The sequence below is a fragment of the Lampetra planeri genome, chromosome 10 (genome assembly GCF_965212315.1).
Source record: "Lampetra planeri chromosome 10, kcLamPlan1.2.h2, whole genome shotgun sequence".
Classification (NCBI taxonomy): domain Eukaryota; kingdom Metazoa; phylum Chordata; class Hyperoartia; order Petromyzontiformes; family Petromyzontidae; genus Lampetra; species Lampetra planeri.
The window spans coordinates 14,387,601-14,411,848 of record NC_136116.1 but is presented as its reverse complement, the minus strand read 5'-3'; the positions used below and the strand labels follow the sequence as shown (position 1 = coordinate 14,411,848).

The window sequence follows — 24,248 nt, the reverse complement described above, 5'->3', positions numbered from 1 at the left end:
ATAAAATTCTCACGACGTTTCCGAAACGTCGTGATAATTTTATTTTATGTAATATTTTTATTATTTTATTATTTCCCTTCTACGTGACTTTACCGAAATAACCAAGAATATGAATCCATGCAGTCACGAAAGCTTTAAATCGAAATTTTAAAACGAGTTCACCTAACGCCCACATTCTGTGTCAGGTACAGACAATAGTTGCCGGTGGTGCGAATGGTCAAGATAAGATCTGGCACACCCACACCCACACACACTTTAATACAGGGGCACTTTCTGAACGTTCAAGTGAGCTGAACATAACCATGTTTGGCAAAGGAGGTTCCAATGGTTTAAATGCTTACCCTGAGCTCTCATACTTTGATGATGCATTATCTTTGAGTTGTGCGCCTTTTGGCGTCATCTGGTCCAACACCATGTGAGACTAGGCTCTAAGAAAAGCTGTCTCGGGTGTGGACCAATCAATTACAAGGACGGTGCATACATTATCAGAGTTGTGTTTTTTGTTTGCATTCCGACCGCAGGTATTGTGGTCAATGCAAACATGACTCCTTGTTTTGTTGCCCGATAAAAGGGTAAAAAAACAATTATCATAACCATGTTTGTAAACTTGAAACATTGCAATCAAAACTGGTTGGTTTTCTTCTCATTCAAATGTTAGAATTGTTTTTTTCCATTTCACGATGTTCAGGCAGTTTCACATGACGGTCACAGATGAGCTAAACTGGAAGATACCTGCCAATATGCTTTTGTATATTTTACTTACCGTGGAAACAAGACGTGTTTCATGTTTCAGCAAGAAATACATCCTAGGAGTAGATAGTAACACACTTAGTAGAAATTGAAGACTACACATTCATCGACGGCTTGGGTAGACAAAACGCAAATTATTTGCTGAAATGTAAATTATAACACCAATGTAGACACAGCTCACCAAATAGCAAGATATATTTTTGTTAAATTGTGTTTTACATACACTGAAGGCAATGTAACGTGCACGAATGTGATGGTGAGTGATTATTCTTATGCATTGCTGTTGTGCATGGTCGGAAAAAGGTGCTCTGTGGTGATCTATAAACTTGGTTGGTCTCAAGTATTTTCGTACATATTTGTGGATTGAAGTCAATCATCAAAATCAATTGTTCTATGACCTAATTGTAATTCTGGGTTCATTGAGTCCAAAAGCCAATACGCTATTTGTTTGCAGGTCCACTGAAAGAGCATAATATAATTCCGAGCACTGTAACGCTAAAAACGTGCACTTTGCCAATACATGATTCGCGTCCATTCGATCTTACATGTACAGCGCCTTTAAAAATAATTGTTAAAATGCCCAAAGGCCATTTGAACAACCGAAGTTGTTTAATATGATGGTGTTGCATTGTGTTCATACTCTACACACATAACACACACATAAAACAAGGCCGAGAACATTAACGATACGCCAAGCATTAATATTTTCCTGAGATAACCAACTTGTGATTTTTAGTTATTATGTTTTGAGTTTCAAAGCTATACTTTAAGGTTAAAATTAAGTAATTTCGTGGGTAAAATGTATTTACACTATTTGATAGGACCATATCACGATTAATAAAATATAACTTTGTGGGAGATTCAGCTTACGTTAAAAGCTCTCCAGTTCTTAAAGAAAGCCACCCACTATTTCCTCATGAGTGACTTTAGATGACTTTGTTGACCCCTAACCCAGTCAGGGTTAATCATGTGTCTCATACTTTAGATGACTTCCGATTCCCTCAAAAGAGGGAAATAATGAGATTGTCAAATGTTCTGTTTACTTAAACTGAGAATAATACATGCTAAAGTGGAGTTAATCTATTCAAACATTCAAATGACATGACAGACAATGTTGCTGCTAGTGGTGTGCCAGCTTAGATTAAATATACAGGTTTTGCCAAAATTGCATTTTATCACTTTTAAGCTACCGATGAAGATTCCTGCGTTTGCGTAAAATGGAAATTGGTGGGTGAGTGGGTGGGTGGGTGGGGAGTTCTGAAGATATTTTCTAAGTGTTACAGTTTTTCGTCTGTCAAGCTCGCCGGTATTTCCATTCACGAAGCAGTAGCGTTAAAGGACGAGAGCTGCAGCAATGGACACTTGTGTAGTGACTTCGGACACCGACTGTTGAGGGTTTCTTTATTTAAACTTTAACTTGACTTTAAGACCGCGGCGTGGCGAGATAGCGGCGACGTGAAGACGGTAACGACGTGAAGACGGTGACGATGTGAAGACGGCGACGACAGCCGAACCACAACCAAACAACCCCGAACCTCGCTCCTTGCCCCCTTTGTATCCCCAGCGTGGTCCTCACCTCGCCCTTTGCCCCGCCTTTGATCTCGAACCTTCTGGCGAGTTCCCGACCCTTCCTGGAGCTTGCCGACACACTGTCTTTACACATGCATTCGAACAGAAAGTGAACTTGGGCAGGCCATGTTGCTGGAAGAGGTGATGGCAGATGGTCTTGAATCATAATGGAGTGGCAGCCAGGGAACGGAAACCCATGCAAGAGTAGGTCCAGCTTGTGTGTAGGTGTTGGGTGCATTGTGATACCATGGAATCATGAGAGGTGGTGGTGGCATGGGGAGGCCTTCATCCAGCAGCGAATAAACCAAGGGTATGCATATTTTAGGAAATGGACTTGAGAGCAGAGAGAGAGTGGAGAGGCAGGCATTCCAGAACCTCAAACCATTGCCAAGATTGGCTCAGCTCATCGCTCTTCTGGGGTTGGTAAACTGAACTCCGCTTGGAGGAAGTTGACACAGATCGTCATGCAGAGAGATCGACTGTGATCGCAACGGTGTGGAATTTGGCTCCACTAGCTCAGGACGACTGGAAAATACGAGTGCCACCAAACACTAATTTCAGCACGGGAACATTTGAACGTTTTAATAACTATGGGTTCCAAGGTATCATTCAAAGAGATAATGAACCCAATGGATATATTACCCAGTTTAAAATAAAGGACATTTGGTATTTTCCCACATTGCTTGATTTTTTTTAAAGCCATAATAAATATGTTATGATAAATGGTAACTTCCTAATTATAAAAAGGCATGCAATATGTAAAACAATTATTAAATTCATCATTCTGGTTAGTGAATAGGCTGTCCGTGAATACGCATAATACGATGTATGCTATCATTTTAGCTTTGATCATTTGATACTTGAAATGAAGGACCATTGAACAAAAAAATTGCACAAAAGATTATTATAACTCTAGCAAGCCTCCACCGTTGTTTTGAATATATGCTCACAATGTGTTTGTATATGAAAAATAAGAATTTACAATCACAGTTTTAGAATTGCACGTACCCTTTTCTTCTCAAAAGAGAGAAAAAGAACATGCCACATTTATCTGTGTGCATGTATGGGGAATTCAAAGCAGTTTCCACATGGGTCTTTGCATTAACATTCTCCCCGGGAGCTAACACATTCCATCACGGATTGCGAGCATCTGTCCTCCTTTGTAAAGACTGCTGCTGCTACTGCTGCATTCGTGGACAATGAATACTATTTCACATACAGCTTCCTTCCACAGCCTGGTCCTTCTCTGCAGAAAAAAACAAAGATTCCGACTGCTACAACAAAAGATACGCATATACAAACAGAAACAAGTTAAACTGACACCCCACCGAGTGTGTTACTCTATCAGCGCAGACTTTCCCTGAGCACTGTGTGCTCCTCTGAGCACGGAAGGACCTGTCGGTACTTGAGCCCAGGCATGAGACCTCCCACCTCTAAAACCCACTGAACTTTGGAGGCAACAAGTAATGGTAAATTAGAAATGTATTTATTATGGGTGCACTAAAATTTTCGTTGATAATCTTATTGACCTGGTATTGGTTCCGGTGAATTGCACCGATCGAGGTTGGATCGGAATGTGACCCATCACACCTTGATCAGCTGATCAGATTATTTCGTTATGAAGTTGCACTAAAGTGTTGTTTATATTTGTTCATGTTCACGATAATTATTGTAACCTCTCTTTTATAGAGACAAGAGGAAAGACAGACGGACCGAGTATCGTGCATTCATGACTCAGTTGAAAAGCGTTACACATCGCTGAATGAATCTTCCTTCTGCTCAGTCCATCCCTCGCCATCACTCATGGCCCTCTTCAGCAATGGGCTTTCTTGCAGCTGCAGGGTTTTGCTGATCAGGGCCGATGGCCCGTGCCAAGATAAATGTATGATGAATGAATCAGTCGTGCCAGATAAGAGAAGCCCCACTGGAATCAAAGTAGACAGCTGAGGACAATAATCAGCTGATGTGAGTGACATCTTTTTTTTCAGCATGGTATTTATATTTTCTGCGTTAGTACTATGACATAGCTTTAATGTTGTCACCAAATGTGCGTTCTTACTTATGCAAAGCCATGAATATCAGCTGACATATTTGTTTATGTCTGTGATTTAAAATGTTCCTGCAGTGGCCTAGCCCCGAAAATGGCTTTGAAAGAAGTACAGGGGCATGCACTCCCCATTTGTTTGCACGTTCCAAGTTAATTTAGAATGTGCATGGAGAAAATTGGAGCCATCCACGTTCATGGCGTTTTCTATTTCTCTTTGAGTCAAGACAACGTCGCGGCTCTGATTTCACCAGTTGCAATATCAGTGAACGCACCTCGTCAGCAATATGCTACACTCTGGCCTTTGTGCTGCTCTAAAAGTGAAACGTCTCGGGGCATTACGGAATGCATTCCTGCATCAATAAACCAGACATGCCTGGATAATGATCCGTGCAACCCAGCGAACTATTGAAATAATTATGTGTCTGAATAATTGGGCGAAAGCTAGCTGGGCGTTGCTCTGGTAGAACATTCAATTCACAATAAAAAGGTTTCAAGTTAAAATCCCAGTCTGAGGTGAACTCAGCCCAGCACCTCTGCAATGCTAATACAACAGGTATCACTTGGTAGGATGACATTGCAAGCAGTTTTCCTTTGGAGACACTGGTCGCCGTCATAGGAATGTGAAATGTCTACAAAAAGGTTCAATACTGCAAAAAGAGATGAGCAATAGCTTTTGCTAATCAGAGCATGACGATACTTAAACCGATAACTATATGGTTCTCTAACATACCGCACACATTGAAGCCGATTCGATGGCTTCAAATGTACTATTAAAGACATTAATGTCCTTTAAAGTGCAGCATTTTCAACTAAAAAGTAGTCTGTGTGCAGTGATCTACTGCAAAGGTCACCGGTGACTGTGATTATATTGTCCAGCGGGGAGCTGTTGAGGTTCAATAGCTTCCAGAGCAGAACACATTCCGATTGTTCGTCCCAAGGCAAAGCCTTTACAGGGACCAAGAGATTCTAGGTGCTGCACTCCGATAAGACTTTTGGGCTATTCAATACACTGAGGTACCCATCCTTCAAGTTTTGGGTGAAGTTTATCTTTGCATGGAGATGTATAGATACAATACATAATGCTCGTCTGCCCATGTGGCTCTGTGGCACCGTGATTGAATCGCAGCGAGAAGGCTGTTCGTTTTAAATGTAGGTCTTCGATCAACTCGGCTCATCATCCCTCAGGTGTTATTAAAAATGATTACAGCATTTAGAAAGAAAAGTGAACGGTGGTTGTCCTGTGGAGAGACTGGCCTCCGCCAAAGTAATTTGAAATTACTTTCTCTGACTCAGGACTTTGATATTATTCTCACCTCCTCTGATATTGTGTTGCTTGATTGCATGGTCTTCACTGCAGTTGGCTCATCGGCTGGGTGACCCACCACGTTACTACCGGTGGACTTAAGTAATACATAGTAATTCCTTACTGTGTACGTTTTTTTGCAGTTGTGACGTACAGCTCTATGGTGTAATTTTGGGTTGTATCGCGTGTTTCGCGGCATGATGTCCAACGTTTCACTCCACATCCTGGGAGCCTTTACATGAATTGAAATAACTGAATTGAAGGAGGAGCTCCCAGCATGTAAAGCGAAACATCACACATCAGGCCGGACAACACGAGGCACAAACCCAAGCATCAGAGAATGAACATACATTGTTTACCCACAAAGGCTCACTTAGTCACCAAATCTCAAGACACTCTTCAGGGTGTCTCTACAAACTAAGCTGTATCTGCGGCAGCAGTTACATTGGGGAAACCAAACGACATGTCTCGGACCGTGTTCGTGAACATGAGGCAGATCTGAAACACGGCAGGACCAATACTTCTGCCATGGCTGATCATTACTTTAATGCGGCTGGCTCACACGAAATTGATTTCTCTTAGACGATGGTACTTTGCAAGCCGACTGGCTATCAACAAAGATTTGTTCACGCAGCCATCCATACATACAGACACAGACACAATTTCAACTGAGACGACGGTTTTAAACTCAGCAATCATTGGAAAGATGTCATCAACTACTTTGGGTCATGACTTGATTTGTGTTTTTTTGTTCACCTCCACCGTCAGCAGTGTAGGTGTGTGGAGCGAGGTGCAATGCTTTGATTGGTGTAGACCTACTTCCGGTGTCGGACCCTTCTCCCACATTAACATAAGCTGCCCCGCCCATCTCTAAACCTTTATAAACAGTTTGCCCTCAGAGGCTAACCTACCAGTTCCTGATCACGACTGCTTGTGTTGCGATCGAAACGTCGTGATATTTTTTATAACTTTTTATTCACTTTATTTTCATTTTTATTGTTATTATTTTTTCAGCTATCTACGTGACTTTACCGAAAGAACCATAGAATATGAATTCCTGCAGTCACAAATGTTTTAAGTCAAAACTCTTCAGGGTGTCCTACCTTGCAAATTTGTCCATAAAATATATATATTTATTTTCACGTATAGGAGGAAACCAAAGTGCTTGGAGAGCATCAATAGAAATGTATTAACACTCAAAGTCCGTGCTGAGAAGTCAGAAATATATTTGCCAGACCACAAGCCCTGTCTCCAATTTTCTGATTGTCAGGTTGTCTGTCACCTAATCTGCCATTGTTTACCATTTCAAAAAGTGAAACTGTAATGAAACGAAATATAAATAAAAGAAAACAATTATCATTTGATTCTGTACAAATAATGCACCTTGATTTAATACGCATATACTGTAAATAAAACACAATTGCTATTATCCTTCTTAGAGGTTAAATGAGCTTTAAATTCTGAAAAAGGCACATTATTGACATTCGATTTCAGAACACAAAGCATACGAATTGTTTGTGTTTCTACAATGTGTTTAAAAAGGAATAAAATGTCATCCTTTCATGCCGTGAATCGGTGCTTGTTGCCACACTCAGATAATGAAAGGCCACATCTCAGCAACAGCCACCGAGTTATTTTTCTTTATCCAGCTGTGCTGTATTTGCCGATATCAGGCTGTGCCAAAACTGATAACTGCAGGGCAGACAACATTCACTTTAATCCATGACGCAAGCATTTAAGTAGCTATATTTTGTCACTGAGCAGGATCTTTCAGCTTCTATTGTGCTGGTGTTACACAGAATTTGTTAAAATATCTGCCCAGGTGGCAATGTTCCCCAGCAGTACACTCACAGTTGAGTGAACGCGCTGGTTAGTGGAGTAGAAATCACAACGAAAGTCATCAACGCGGCGACCGAACATCCATCTCCCGCTCTCCAGAGCAACGGCACACAAGTGATTATCTCATGGTAAGACTGGTTGAATTCAGAAATTCTAGGTACTCATTTGATGCTGAGTCGAGCTAGCGGATTCCCAGGACCGATTCAGATAATCGTCACAGGTGTTGGGTGTGAGCGGGAATCGAACTCGGGTCGCCGGGTTTTTGTAGCGCAGCATAGCGCTAACCACTGCGCCACCGCTCCCCGGTACACTCGGGCACGCTTGCACACACGTGTGGCGATTTATTTACAAATAAACACACACGACAACAACAACCGCCACTCGCCACTAAGTGGCGGTGACGTCACCACGACGCTTGTGCCACATACGAGCACATCTGCACACTCATAATTGCCCCCTCTGAAATGTTTTTCTGGGTGCACCACTGTGGTGACACTTGGTAAGTGTGTCTTTTTTAAATGTTTCACACGGGTGATCTGTTTTTTTTAAGTACAACATATTATTAAACCAGTTCTCATGCAAATACTGATTCATCAGGCGGCAGTATACAATGTTTTAGTGGCTCACAGCGAACGCTCCCTCTGTGAAGAAATTCATCAATCACTTGATTTCATCCTCGCTTTAAGGAGTGGGCTGTAACATCGCAAGAGACGGCAGTAATTGTACCAAATTAAGACATCGCGTAAGAACAACAACAACCGCCATTCGCCACTAAGTGGCGGTGATGCCACCACGACGCTTGTGCCAGGCTGTGTGCATTTAAAGGCCACGTGAAGTGTCGAACGCTCGCTGGCAGGAGGTCACCGGACAGACCCAGCAGGTGCCATGGGTGGACTGACTGAGATGACTGGCCGATGCACCACCTGTGCCCCCTATTGTGCCAACTTGCTGTGTTTTAGCGCTCCGCTCGTTGTTGTGAGCGTCGCTCCTCTGCCATAAGTTGTTGCTGGAGGGCGACTGCCTCCAGCACGTCACATATATGCACACACCACATATATTTTCGTAAATCTCGTACATAGTACACTCGTGAAAAACTTACCATCATCCATAAACTATATTAACTACAAATGGGACGTTATCGCACCTGGTCTCTAATGAATAGTGAAGTGTGTGACAGGCAGGTAGATCTTAAATAATAATGAAATATAACTCTCAAAGTCAAGAGACCTCGCCCGCAGATTCAAACTCCGAATTTAATCATTATAACACATGGACTAATAAACCGCACACACACCAAAAGTCCCTTCGGATCTAAGCATTTGTAATGAAGTCAACATATCATTCAGTACTTCAGCTTTGACATCGAACAATAACAAACAAACCGCCAACACAACGAATGCAGCTGTAACCGGAGTAGTCAGTCTGGTACGACCTCCTCCTCCTACGACTGCCACGTTCTGTAAACGCAAAGATACACCTTGTGGTGTCCCGAGCCAAAGGATGCCAATTTGTGCCACCGGTCTCTCTGCTTGGCGAGCACCACATGCAACTCGACGCGGCTGCGTTGAGGCACCTCGACCTCCGCCGATGCTGGCGAGACTGCCGTGGCTTGCGCCTTCTCCGACCCGCGGTGCCTTCCTCGGTCACACTCGGTTACTCGGTTAACGCGCAAACCTTCAAAGCGAGAAGCCAGGGGCACCGTCGCACCGGACCTCGTGAGTCCACAACGACATCAATTCTCGTAACGTGCGCGTGTGCATTGGGGATGGCGAAACCCTTTTAGATAAGCACACCGACAGCGATGCTGTCCGTCACCATGACTCTACGAACATACCTGTTCGTAAGTGTGCCTCAAAACTGTAACGTGACATATGTCGGGTGGAGAGCCGGAGGCTGAGTACAATTGCCAGCTCGAACAATGGGAGGGAAACCAGAGTAGCTAAAGGAAGCCTATGCACACGAGGGAGATAACGCTAATTTGCGCTCATAGGTTAACAACAACCCTATCTGTTCTTCTGCCGCTTCCTGGCCGGCTTTGTAGGTCAGTTTCTGATTTCTCGGACCGTGTTCGTGAACATAAGGCAGATCTGAAACACGGTAGGACCAATACCTCGGCCGTGGCTGTTCATTGTTTTAATGCGGTGGGCTCACGCGAAATTGATTTCTCAAAGACGAAGGTACTTTGCAAACTCACTGTCTATCAATAAAGATTCGTTCCTGAAGCCATCCATATATACAGACATAGGCACAATTTCAACCGAGAAGAACCAAGAAGAAGATGGGTACAAATTGGAAAAATGTTATCAACCAGTTGAAGTCATAACTGGCTGTAATGTTGCCATTTTAGACCTGGCAGCTCTTTAATTGGTGGAAGCCCTATACCGGGACCATCACTGCCCACTACTACCATCACCACTAGCAGTAGCCCTTTATTAGTGTAAGCTCACCACCAGTACGGCCATGGCCCTCTGAGTACCATCACCGCTAGCAGCAACCTCCACTGTCAACTGTATGATTGTGTAAAGCGAGGTGCAAATATTACTTGGCAGCCCTTTAATTGGCGGAATCACACCACTAGCTCCGTCGTCGCCCTATACGACTACCATCACTTCTTACACCCTCCTACATCACCTTCTAACACCCCCCCTACATGCTGGGGCACACCGTTTTTAATCCTTCACATTAACATCAGCTGTCCCGCCCATGCTGCTGACACTTGGGCTACGCCCATTTCAAACCTTTATATACAGTTTGCCTTTAGAGGCTAACCCCCTTTTCCTGATGACGACCGCTTGTGTTGCGTCATAGTTTTTGTTATTTTCTTTGAATCTATCTACGTGACTTTACCGAAAGACGCAAAGAATATAATACAATAAAAAAAGTGTTTTTTAATATCTAATCGTTATACAGCAATTCCCCAATAATTTGGCGCAGACATAGGTGACAACTTTATCTACAGAGATATACCACCCTGCGGGTATTTATAACTAAACCAATTTTCATTCAACTCAGTTGAGTTGTTTTGCTATTGAGCTCACAAACTTGCGTATGGATAATTGGTAGGAATATATATTAAGTATGAAAGGTCACTTAAAAAGGAATTAAACTATTGACAGGACAAACAAATGGCAAGGTGTAGTTTGCATTAGATGGTGCATAATACTATGTCCTGCAGTGTTAAATAACTCAAAAAATCAATAATGGATTTACTGGCTATGCTTGCCACGGCAGCAGGGACCTATAAAAACAGCAGCCATGCTTTACAGGCCTCATTATTTTGTGCCACAAGAGAAATGTATGGTGGATTAACCTTGTCACCTGCTCTTCCTCATAAAAAACAGGGATTAAACAAAACTACAACGTTCCATATGTCTCGTGACTTGAGGTTGCATTGGTTGTTTAACCAACAAAAATACAAAATCACGTTAATTTAAAATTCCAGGAGATATATGAGGACATGGCAGAGAGCAGGATATTTAATGGTTAAGGAGTGACCTTTGGGATTACTAATGTTGGGTTTCTTTTGAATGCTAGTCAGCTAAACACTAATTCATTGCAGTCTTAATTTATTTTCTGTGTAAGGAGAATGTGACATTTACCGTTTAAAAAAAAATCAGCTTCCCATGGTAGTAATTGGAGGCGTTTGTGGGAGGTATTGCACGGACAAATTGCAGGCCGCCAATTCTGACAACTAAAACAGGTCAAATTATGATATACAGAATAAAAACTTGTGTAACATTGGTTTAAAGCACGTCTTTAATAACTCCTCGTATTTAGTTATTTCATTGACTAATTATTGCTTTTGATCTGAATTTGATTTAAATGCTGTTGCATCTAGCAGGTGCACATTTTTTATTAATTGGTTTTATAAAAATTGGCAATGAACATACTATTAGCAATAATGAAACCATGTGTGTTCTAAATTCGTGATTTTAAATGTTAACACTGTTTATTGTTAAGGATTTTCAACCACCCCCCACCTGCCCAACATTAATTGGCTTCCAATTATATTAAGAGTCTGCAAATGGAAAATAGATTAAAATATTTATCACAGTTTCGACATGTTTATTTGCATTATGATTGCCTGGTGATATACGGTATGTTGTGTAATGGGGTTATAATATGCTCTGCGCTGCATGATGTACAGCTTAGACATAAAGCTTCTTTATGAAATGATTACACATTTTACTTCACAGAATATTGCTTCGGTGCATTCGAAAATGATGAATGCGTGTGTCGTGCTGCCATCGCATGCATTTCAATTTCTTTCCTGATTAGCGCAATTTTACGTGGATACTAAATGACTTTAATTGAGCATAATTATAATCATAAAAATGGCGTAATAAATGCAACGTGATTATTAGTGGACTCTTGCATTGTGCTCACCGCGGAGCCCACAAGACACTTGTATAGGTCAACAACATCATGCACAGAAAACGCACACACATGGTGGGGCTCCGCATGGCTTGGCTCCGATTGAGAACCTTTTTTTTCATTCCGTTGGTCAATTTACAGGTTGAACCCCTTTTCCCAGAGGTGCTCGCTCTGGCTCAGTCTCCTGACCTCAGCATCATTCCCCTGAGCCAGCCAGCCATGTCAGGCACAGCACAGTTTAAATAGAGCTCAAGTATTTCCGCTGAATGTTAAATAAATCTGGTGCGAATGATCATTATTTTCACAGAATCATAAACTGTAGTGTTGCAGTAATCCGTGCTTATACAGCTTGACAGGCGTAACAAAATAAATAATGTAAGGTAATAAAGCATGGATATGGAATGGCAACATAAAAAAAAAACATACTGCCAAAAGTAAACAATAATGAGTATTATGTAAAGTTAATGCTTTGCCCATTCATTGGGTTTTTGTGAAATCAACAGCAATCAGCCATGGTGCATCCACTGCTGGATGAAGGTCTCCCAAAGCAGCTGCCATGTTTTCTTGGTTCTTTCGGTAAAGTCACGTAGAAGGGAAGTAATAAAATAATAAAAATAAAACATAATAAAGTAATAATATTATATTATTTTATTATATTATAATTTTATATTATAATGTTTTATTGTTATTATTTTATAACTTCCCTTCTACGTGACTTTACCGAAAGAACCAAGAAGATGAATCCCTGCAGTCACGAAAGCTTTAAATCGAAATCAGCTGCCATGTCTCGTGACACTGTGGTGCAAGGAGGATTCATCCGGCACCCACCACTTGGGTGCATGTCCTCTCGGTTTAATTTAATAAAACATTGAAGTAACTGATTATACAATCATTTTTGGGTTTTACGTAGGGACATTGCTTCATGACAGGGAAATATAACACGGTTTTAATAATAATATAATGGGGGTTTTTTTATCTACAGAAAAGCTTCATTGAGTCTCAGTCCTTTTTTGAGGCATATTTATTTTTTGGAATGTTTCACCAAGTCCTTTTTGTGTGATATATATTGTTAATGTTTATATGTGAAAAGAAACCATAGTACATGGCAATAAAGAAGTCAAAGTGATTTCCTGCTCAAAATAAGCATGGAGCCATTGGTGCTCAACCCGTTGAGGTCCCCTGAGTCAGGGGTGTTTATGGCAAGGACAAGTTCATCTCTCGGACGACTACTGTTGACTCCACCATTACGTGGTACCAATTTTATCTAGCCCAGAGCGATGACGGACTGAGTCAAATCCCAACCAGGTTTTGAACTCGCAAACCTTAGCGATTCGAGCCGCTCGCTTTACCGCTAAGCCATCTGGCACCGAAAAAAATCTCAGATTTTAGGGGAAAGAATTTAGAACTCCACGCAGAGAGAGACCAACAACCTTTGTGGCACTGCTATTCCTCTGCTGGTCACCTTGTGGCACAGCAAGTCCGTGTGATGCACCGACTGTGTCTCCAAAGGGCCGGATGACATGTGCCACCAGAAACTAGGAACAATTTTGGCAACATGTGCAGGCAAATTAGTGCACACTGTGCAGCAGCACTGCATGTGTATAACACCCGGTGACACACACGCCCGCTGTAATTGAGGAGTACAAGGTACGAGGTGATGGCTCGTGCAGACACTGCTGTGTGAGAGGTGCAGTGACTAATGTGTAGCGTGATAGTACAAGGCTCCTTGAGGACTATTAGAGTTCAGTGTTCATGTCTAAAGCTCAGAAAAAACAAACACTCTCTCCTAAGGTGATGCATTTTCAATAGCGGCATTGCCATGGGCTATCCGTTGGAATCAAGGTAAGGAGTAGATATGCAGAGTGAGAGGAGCAGAGGGATATTTATTTATTTTACTTAATAAATAATATTTCCAAGAGTTCTATTAAAAGACTGATGTGCTAGTCTAACTCATTTCCACTATAAGAGCAGCGATGCGGTGATCTCTCATAATGCAACGACTCATGGGGCATTTAGATTAAAGTAGTGTTTTTTAAGTTTGAAATTGTGATAATACACGAGATTGGGACATGTATTTGACACAAAGTGGAATGCAAAGACAGCGGAGGCACTGGAGGACATCAAATACTGGCCTCAATCATATCTGTTAATGGTAATACTGCAATGCAATTCATTTACCAGTGTTAACCAACTCTTGAACAAATCCAGTGAAACAAAAGAGCACTGCGTTCTATAGTCCAGCAAACCCTGAATATTCGTGGGAGATAGTTCCTGGGTGGTAATAATAAAATAAGTAACTCTTAAGACTTTCATTATTCATTACTATTAGTTGTACAAAACTGTAGTTGTTAATTAAGAATGTCACAGAGCACGAAATTTAATTTACTCTCTGCTTCCCCATGAAAAGGGCTAAGATAGCAATTGTGTGTGGGAGTCACATATTCCCACACAAAGCATGCACACGTGATGGCAGCAGAATATCGTGCCTTGTGAGATAAATGTACCGAGAGAAGATTTATTCGGCCTCCTTATGAAAATCGTTGTTAATTTTACGTAATTTTTAATGTTGTTTAATAATCAATCTTGATCAGTTTTGCCTCTTTGGAATGTACACTTCTTTTCGCAAGTGACGCATTACCTTTCAAGGCAAGAACACAAATACGTATTGTCTACGTTTTTACTTAAAACTTTCGTAACTGCAGGATTTCATATTCTTTGGCTCTTTCGGTAAAGCCACGTAGATAGAAAGATAATAAAAATATCACGACGTTTCGATCGCAACACAAGCAATCATCTTCAGGTGAGAGAGGGAGAAAACTGCTGAGACAAGGTCTTATATAGGCCTGAGGTGGGTGCATCAAGGTAGGTGGGTGGAGCTAGAGATGGTCCAACCACAGAGGCTGGGGCAGTGGCCTTTGTCTTGTGAGAGATTAGCCTGTAGGGCGCCACCAAAGCTGTGGAGGTGGCCATCGTATTGTGTGTAGCCCAAGGGTAAGTGGGCGGGGCTAGAGATGGTATTTGCATGTAAATGTAAGATCGGAGGGCGCCCTGAGGCTGTGGAGGTGGCCATTGTATTGTAAGAGATTAGCATGTCAATCTAAGGGAACCACCGCAAACGGTGGATGTGCTAGTGAGACATCCAGCCTGTCAATGCAGAGACATCCAACCTGGCAATGCAACTCAGAGAGTCGGACTTATCAATTACATCGCAAATGTGCTCCCGGAGTCATGCTGTGTGGAGAAGGAACATCCCTAACTCTTAGAGTCAGCAGAGCTTCGCATTCCGTTCGAGAATGGTCCCCCGAAGATGCTCATGGAGCCTCCTAACTCGTCCTCGTGTAGCAAAATAAAATACACGGCGCTAATTAATATTTAGGCAACAACATTGGTGAATGAGGCTTTCATCCAGCAGTTTATATACAGTGCAATGGTTGATGTTGATATTGTAGGTATGACTACTGCATGCTAGGAATCAAACATTTAACATTTTAACCGTTATGTTTGGGATAAGGTTGAATTAAGTGAGGCGTTAAGCTGCGTATGGCGGTGTTCTTTCCAAGTTGTTCCTCACTGAACTGAGGCCATCAACTCGCTACACATCAGAGCCTGCCTGGATTTGATTCTGGAATCCCGTAGTGATGATTGTTATTCCATCATCATTGATATAGACACCTCAGCCACTTAGCCACCTGTCTGCCACAGTATTTGTTTTTGTAATTCCAGTCAAGAAACGTTTAAAAAAAAACGAATGTGAATTACGTACCTTAAAACGTAGGTATTCCTAGCCTATTGACCTTCCCTAAAAACAAATGTGGATCACTATGTCTTTTATAAACTATAGAGAGACGTAACTTGGATAACCATCCAAAGTTGGGATTCAATTCCGATGACGTGCTGGATTGCCTGCACGTTCCCCAACAAGGAAATGGTCGACCAACTTAACGGTGACAGATTTACCAGTCAAGAGGTAAACAGCAGACAGCGCTTTCGTAATAGTGATGGGTATGCCACTGCTTGTACGATTGTGTTGCAGTTTGCTCGGGGACAGAGAACAAGCTGAGTCTGAGTGCGACGAGGGACCTCCAGTACCAGGCGCTTCGGAAGACGTACGAGCATTGCCAGGTGGTGCTGGGGAATCTGGAGATCACCAACATTGGCGCCGACAAGGACCTCTCCTTTCTGCGGGTAAGAATCCCGTGATGGTCAACTTCAGGTTCATTGATTACCGCAGTCACGGCTGGCCTGCCACAATTGTATGATACCTTTTTAAAGAAGCCATTTAATTGAACTATAGCTTTCTTGCAAAGACAATGTGGTGCCATTGCAATCGATTCATTACCTGGCATTCTAATCAACATCAACGGTGCTTAATCCACTGCTGGATGAAGGGCATCACCAGGCGGCCACCATGTATCATGCTCCTGTGGTATAATAATCTAGAGAGGACCTGCACACAAGCTTCATCTCCCTGGTGGGTGTCCTCTCTGCTCCATCCCGTCCCCTGGCTGCAGCTCCATCGCTTTTCTTTGCCATCGGTCCTCAAGCGACATGTCTTGCCCAATTCCACTTACTTTTCTTAACCTCACGCAATACACAGGATTATATAAAAAGCTGTGTGTGTGGCCACAAACACCTGATTCTCAAGCCCTGAAGCAAACTCAAGCAGAACTTGCCAGTCTCAGAATCCATTTGTTCAGCCCGACACATTTCACCAAATAAGTTGGCGATGCTGCTATGTTGGCAGTGGGGCGAAAGCACAAATAAAAAAAAACTCAACACATTTGTCAATAATACTGTCGCCTTAACAGCTAACATATATAATAGTTGACGTTTCAGGCAATGGCTCATAATCACAGAAGGAACTTTTGATAAAGCCAGTCACACTGGTCTTTAATCACTGCATCTGTCCTCCTATAAGTTTGAAAAAACATTGAAGACAAATACAACAAAAATTTCCCACCTATATTTTGTTTATAGCAATTTTTTACTCAGTTGTTAAGCGGTGAAATACTGTTTTTAATTATTTGCCTTGAGTACATTACAATATTTTTGAAATATTACACTTGAGTTGCTTTGGCGCATATTTTAGGCATCCATTCGAATAAAACTTGAAAGGTTGATGTTTTCCAGTCAGAATCTTCACATTATTGTTAAGCATTTTATCTTATTTCAACAAGGCAGTGATCCTTCACAAAAATGTTGAGATGAAAGCAATTGTAATCAATGTTGGGTAGAGAGCTCCTATAATCCACAGCAATGTGGGCAGTGGTTTTAAACAGATAAGCAAATTGTGGATAACATTATTCCATGAACTCAATGATTTTTTTCCTTCTGGCCACATGTATTATTGGCACGGAAGTGCTTCCAGGCATAGCATGGCACACAGCACGCTGACGCTAAATGGGTTAAATTACCACAGCAATTGAATTTGTGCCGGAGCATTGCCATTTAGACATTGTAACACGTGGGAATTCTCACCTTCATGCAATCGTAGTAAAACCCTGGTCTAAGAACATTGTTGACGTCAGAGAGTTTATAATGAACGATATGGTGTATCCATCGACCGGGCAATGTAACGCCGCTGGCTGTACGTGTGTGCCGGTTTGTTTACTTTACGTGGACTGCAAAAACACGTCCACAAATGGAAATGGTATTTGTATAACCTGCAGTCACCGAACTCTGCAGGGTATGTGAAGCCCCTTTAATTAGTTTGGAATGCAATGGGAACATTTTCAATTAAACAAGCTGTGCCAGAGTGACTTTTTTGCTTTAACATACAACTGTTCTCAGCACCGCTGGGAATCTGAGTTATCGTGGGGAAAATGTCTTCCACTCTGACGGTATTAATGAATCCCAGTATCACATAGAGACACATAATCCTAAACCAAAAAATTACGTAAAGTAAATAAATGGTTGTCCGTGTACCATCTATAACACACTAAATAGACAATGCAAAATGTTATAGACCGACATATTTGCGTGCTTTAGTGGATGGTGTCGCATGGAATTCCATTTTTACAGCTCAAATGAGTTGCATAAAAAATGTAGGTGTTTTTATTTTAGACGTCTGCTCTTGAGCCTGTTGTTCATATAACATTGCATGAGATAGGAATTTACTACCAAGCCACTTTATAATATTGTTCTAGAGAATTACCGAGTTGTTTTGTATGGATGCTCAATATTGTGCTCTTAGCATAGCATAAATAAAAACAAATGTGTTAATGATCACAGTAATTCAGATATAATCATAAGTGACTGTAATGTCTGACAATGATACCTACGGCCCAATTCATGTGAATACTTCAATCTTAATTTTGGAGCTTTTCGTGACTGCAGGAATTATGTGAATACGTTTTCAAGCTTTAACAGAATTCCCATAAAGAGCTGGACATTCGACAAACGTGATTCCACCAAAAATGACGAGACAGTATTTTGCCCAATTGGCCATGTGAAAGGGTGGAGCCCAATTCCACACTCATCATTGGAGTGCTGCGGGAAATCAGGGCCGTGTCTGTTGATGTCAGAATTCTCTCCCTATCGATGAGGCTCCATCCGTCTTGCGTACACTCTCGTGCTCACTTGGAGCAACCGCACACACACTGGCATGAGTGGGAGGGGGAGCTGCTTCACCCTCCACTGAGGTGGTGTGCATTTGTAACTCGATGCCTTCGTTGCTTTAGCGTCATATAAAAACAATGAAAGTGATGATCGTGATGAGGATGATGATGATGATGATGCTGACAATGGTTATAGGGGTTATGATGAGGGCAACTTAAGTTGATAACAAATGAAGAAGATGATGACAATAATACTGCAACAGCTGATTATAATCGACCAAGTCACAATCCACCAACCCACACCAATCCCTATCCCATGGCCATCCATTATTCCTTGTCACCAAAGCACGAGATTATAAATGTGCACGGCACACCACACCAAGTGCCCACTGAAGGCCTATGGGCGGCTCAGAATAGCGTTCACTTTAGGTTGCTATGGCCTGGAATCAAACTCAGGTTGCATGGTTCGTCGCACGGTGCACAGATCACTGCCCCACAACTCCCCACACATAAATACTTCTTTACACCAACGCGCAGAGAATCGTAGCACTGGATTTACAAAGAGCTGTACATCCCGAATGCTAACCTCAACCCTGGCATTTCACCTGCCTTTCTTTAGATTTTATGGTCAAATTTCACGTTGGCCTTCACAGTTCAAATCCGATATCATACATTCATTGGTGACTCGCACACATCTCCTCTCCAAGCATTCATTACCTCACTCCTTGTTTTTGGTACAAGCAATACGTCTGTTGTTGGAGCAATGTGCCTGTTTACATTGCCAACATTGTGATTGTTTTTTTGTGCTATTTAATCACTATGTTTTTTCCTGCACATCTGAATCAACCTGTTCCTCCGTACGGATTACTTTCACGTTGTTCTTCGTGCTCTGTGCTGATGTACCAATGGATATCCCTTGCAAACTATAGCTGAGTAGATGGCTGCATGGAACTTTCCGTGTGTGACATGTCGACATTGATTGACTGACAGATATTATGGTGTCCAATACAGCACGCACCGTGAAGCAATATCAAATTAAAAACCAAGCACATTGGAACTAAGACAGACCAGCATGCGACAATCATTCTCTAGACAGCGAGGTTATCCTTGACTGCTTCTGAACTGCCTGCCAGGCTACTCTCACAATATGTACAGTAGGAGCGAACAGATGTTTATTTAGATTTTTTAAAGATTCCTAGCATGAAAATAATGAGACTTTTAAACACGAACACAACTTCGTACAATATATAATAGATTAGTTTTACCTGAGCCATTTTTAAATGTCAGTAAAAAAAAAATGGACGTGACTGTGTTGTTTTTAATAAGTGTGCTAATCTTTTTATGAAAACGTTATTATTGCCACACTTGATTTTTATGGCATGTAGCACTCACGTAACAATCTGTCTCTCACCAAGTTATGTTGGAGCCAGGACATTCAAAAGAACTCTGAAATTGCAGGCGCTCACAACTGCATGTGCATTATATTGCCTGAAACGAGGCTTGTGGAGACATTTTAGAAATTGCAAGTCGCATACCAAATAGCCACGGAGGTTTTCATTGTGGACGGATGAGTATTTTCAGAAAGAATACACAGCAGGTAGCTGTTGTTGTCAGCAGACCACAGAAGGCTTCGATGGCCAGGCTACATGATTGTGGCAGGACCACCAGCCACGTTTATGCTTTGAAGAACATTGGCACAAACACACAGAGCAACAATGTAGCCATGCGTTTCAGGATAATGGATGGGTATTGTTATAAAACCCACTGAAATATCTACGGGTCACAGTTGCAGCATCAGTTGCGACCTCCTGGATCGGCAGGTTGCCAGCCATAATGTGTGCGCATCCCATTGTGTCTGTCAGGCACGACAGAAGCTGTGTCACGTCGCTTAACGCTTCACTGCAAAGTGACCAGCACGAATGTGCATTCTCCGTGCATGGTAATGGCTAATTGAAGTATAGCAGGCTCTTGGAAGAGGATATAATTGGATTTGAGGGGAATCAAGTAAATTGCTTTTGTTGATCGGGCAGCTTAACATGCAGATCCTGCGTGGCATTTTCCTGCCCCCACCCCCCCCTATTAAGTAGCGTTCGGGATGCTAGAGCCAGGAGCCGATCAGGCTCTGAATTGCAATGCCTGCAGAATAGATGCAGTGTATTGATGGCGGTCTGGCTCAGGCATTCACATGATGATTGTGTGCCACTGTCACGTGAGAGGACAGTACCAAACTATTGTCCTGAATTCTCGTCTGTGTATGGATTGGCGATTTAGGCCTTGCGAACAATGCGCTACAATTGCCCAACAGTGTTGTGAATTTTGTACGGTCCAGTTCTTGTCCACTTGTGAACAGAATTGACAACAAGCTTAGAGCTATGTTTTATTCAATTGTTTTACCTGTATGCAGAACCAGAGTTATTAATTAACTGGTTGAGCACAGATTCTGCCTAAATTAATCATCATTTTGAGATGGGGTCATATTTGGAGACTCGACAAATCTATATTTTACTTATCATATTTCTAAATATCAATTTGTAAGCGTTATAATTTTTTGGGTATACAAACGTCAGATGCAGGTTGAATTACGACGCCTAAAAGAATGCATAGTAGACGTGAGGTTTTACAAAGCCGATATTGAATATATGCTCGTGATAGATGCTACTTGGCTGAGCTGGCAGATCGAGGAAAAGTTGAGAATTATTTTCGCCAATCTTCAACAAAGTGACATTTATACAGGGGATGATGATGATGATGACGATGATCAATGATGATCCGTGATGATGATGATTTCTACAACAGGCCATCCGGGAAGTGTCTGGTTATGTGCTGGTGGCCATCAATGAGTTTGAGCGCCTGCCACTTGAGAACTTACGCATCGTGCGGGGCACCAAGCTGTACGAAGACCGCTACGCGCTCAGCGTGTTCCTCAACTACCGCAAGCACGGAGGCATGCGCAGTGGCCTCAAGGAGCTGCGTCTCAGCAACCTCACAGGCGAGCTTTCATCTCCAATCTCGAGAACCCCACAAGGCAACTCCACCTGTTCCCCTCTCTCTGTCTCTCTCTCTACTTCCAAGCCTCTCATCAAAACCGTATTCAACATCCCGTGGCATTTGTGCACCATTTACTTGTTTCCTTTGTGAGTGAGTGAGAGCGGGTGAGTATTAATGTGAGCGTTAATGTGAGAGTTAATGTGTGTGTTAATGTGAGTGTTAACGTGAGTGTTAATGTGAGTGTTAATGTGAGTGTTAATGTGAGTGTTAATGTGAGAGTTAATGTGAGTGTTAATGTGAGTGTTAATGTGAGAGTTAATGTGTGCGTTAATGTGAGTGTTAATGTGAGTGTTAATGTGAGTGTTAACGTGAGTGTTAATGTGAGTGTTAATGTGAGTGTTAATGTGAGTGTTAATGTGAGAGTTAATGTGAGCGTTAATGTGAGTGTTAATGTGAGTGTTAATGTGAGCGTTAATGTGAGTGTTAATGTGAGAGTTAATGTGAGCGTTAATGTGAGTGTTAATGTGAGCGTTAATGTGAGTGTTAATGTGAGTGTTAATGTGAGTGTTAATGTGAGTGTTAATGTGAGTGTTAATGTGAGCGTTAATGTGAGCGTTAATGTATGTGTTCATGTGAGCGTTAATGTGAGCGTTAATGTGAGCGTTAATGTGAGCGTTAATGTGAGTGTTAACGTGAGTGTTAACGTGAGTGTTAATGTGAGTGTTAATGTGAGTGTTAATGTGAGTGTTAATGTGAGTGTTAATGTGAGTGTTAATGTGAGTGTTAATGTGAGAGTTAATGTGAGTGTTAATGTGAGTGTTAATGTGAGAGTTAATGTGTGCGTTAATGTGAGTGTTAATGTGAGTGTTAATGTGAGTGTTAACGTGAGTGTTAATGTGAGTGTTAATGTGAGTGTTAATGTGAGAGTTAATGTGAGCGTTAATGTGAGTGTTAATGTGAGTGTTAATGTGAGCGTTAATGTGAGCGTTAATGTGAGTGTTAATGTGAGCGTTAATGTGAGTGTTAATGTGAGTGTTAATGTGAGCGTTAATGTGAGTGTTAATGTGAGTGTTAATGTGAGTGTTAATGTGAGTGTTAATGTGAGTGTTAATGTGAGCGTTAATGTGAGCGTTAATGTATGTGTTCATGTGAGCGTTAATGTGAGCGTTAATGTGAGCGTTAATGTGAGCGTTAATGTGAGTGTTAACGTGAGTGTTAACGTGAGTGTTAATGTGAGTGTTAATGTGAGTGTTAATGTGAGTGTTAATGTGAGAGTTAATGTGAGCGTTAATGTGAGTGTTAATGTGAGTGTTAATGTGAGAGTTAATGTGAGCGTTAATGTGAGCGTTAATGTGAGTGTTAATGTGAGCGTTAATGTGAGCGTTAATGTGAGTGTTAATGTGAGTGTTAATGTGAGTGTTAATGTGAGCGTTAATGTGAGCGTTAATGTGAGCGTTAATGTATGTGTTCATGTGAGCGTTAATGTGAGCGTTAATGTGAGCGTTAATGTGTGCGTGTGTTTGGGGAGAGTTTAGCACACGCCGCGCTACGAACCCGGCGACCTGATTTTGATTCCCACTCACGGCCAACACCACCAGTGATTATTATTTGAACCGGTCCTGGGCCTCCCCTAGGTCGACTCAGGCTCAATAAAATTGAGTACTTGGTGTGATGTGTAAACATCGCCACTGGGTAGACAAAGGCGGCCAGGCGTGGTGCTGGCCAGCCACCCCCTCGTGTGCCGTGCCGGCCTTCATGGGTGGTCACTCACAGCACTTGCCCCAACAGTCTGTTATAGGCTATACGAGGGATCTTTGTGTTAATGTGTCTTTTTACAAACATCATAAGTTAACACGTAATGGTTTGTTGAGTTTCTTTCTAGGTCTGCAGTGTTAATGGGGTTTTTTGTGTTAATTCTTGTGAGCGTGTGTTAGGCTCTTAATTTATTAACACACGTGTTGGTGAAATCATATCATATCCTGCTTTATAACTGAATGAAATGCATACGCCGTTTAATTTGGTTGAATAAATGACGCAGTGAATACGTTATAATCTCAAATGAGCTGCTCGTGATGGATTCTACCCAATTACATGCAGCTCTAATGAAGAAGATGGTGCCAAATCAATGCATACATCACAACACACAATGCCAGTGGCAGCCATTAAGGAGAAATAATTCTGTTTTTTAAACGTTAAATTGCTCAACTTCTAGTCGATGCATTTTCATTTGAAAAAGCTGAGCTATTTCTCCAACATCTTGCTGGAATTCCAGTGTGGGATACTGGACCGGGTTGCGCTGTTCTTACAGATGCTTGTCTGTTCTCTTTAAGCATCGCTGAGCTGCGTGGCGAATCGCTGCCAAACAAATTGCCAGGCATTCGTGTTAATTATCGTCCGACTATTCCCGGCAAGTTAGCAGAATGGCCATTGGAGTGATTAGACAATTCACGATACATTTAAAATGCAGGAGTTTAAACGACGCTTACCTCTTACAATTGCACATGGGAGGGGGGGGGGTAGTGGTTGATTGTTTTAATCGAGTTTAAGCTTTTGAAGATGGTTACTGTTTGCAGTGGGTGAACGTTCACTCTACATTTTGGAAATCCGTCTAATTGCTCTTTACCATGTGCATCTCAAGGTCATTAAAATTCTTCAATCGAGCACAGCAGGTCTAAGGAGCCCTAGTGTGTGAGAACTAAATCAGGGATTCCGATACCCGTAGCCAACATCAATTAGACGTGAGTTCAATAGTGTGAATTTACGGATGCAAAATAGTTCAACCGAATAAAAAGGCCGTTTTAATTAAGCAGTTCCCACTCTG

At 41.9% G+C, this 24,248-nt stretch overlaps 1 protein-coding gene across 1 annotated transcript in view; it reads left to right on the top strand.

Moving 5' to 3' along the window:
- Positions 1–24,248, top strand: part of LOC144721068 (receptor tyrosine-protein kinase erbB-4-like) — a 249,636-nt gene that overhangs the window by 98,013 nt on the left and 127,375 nt on the right. Inside the window, exons 2-3 of the mRNA XM_078598401.1 lie at positions 15,916–16,067; positions 21,236–21,428. Coding sequence (XP_078454527.1) covers positions 15,916–16,067; positions 21,236–21,428 — 345 coding nt within the window. The remainder of the gene's footprint in view (positions 1–15,915; positions 16,068–21,235; positions 21,429–24,248) is intronic.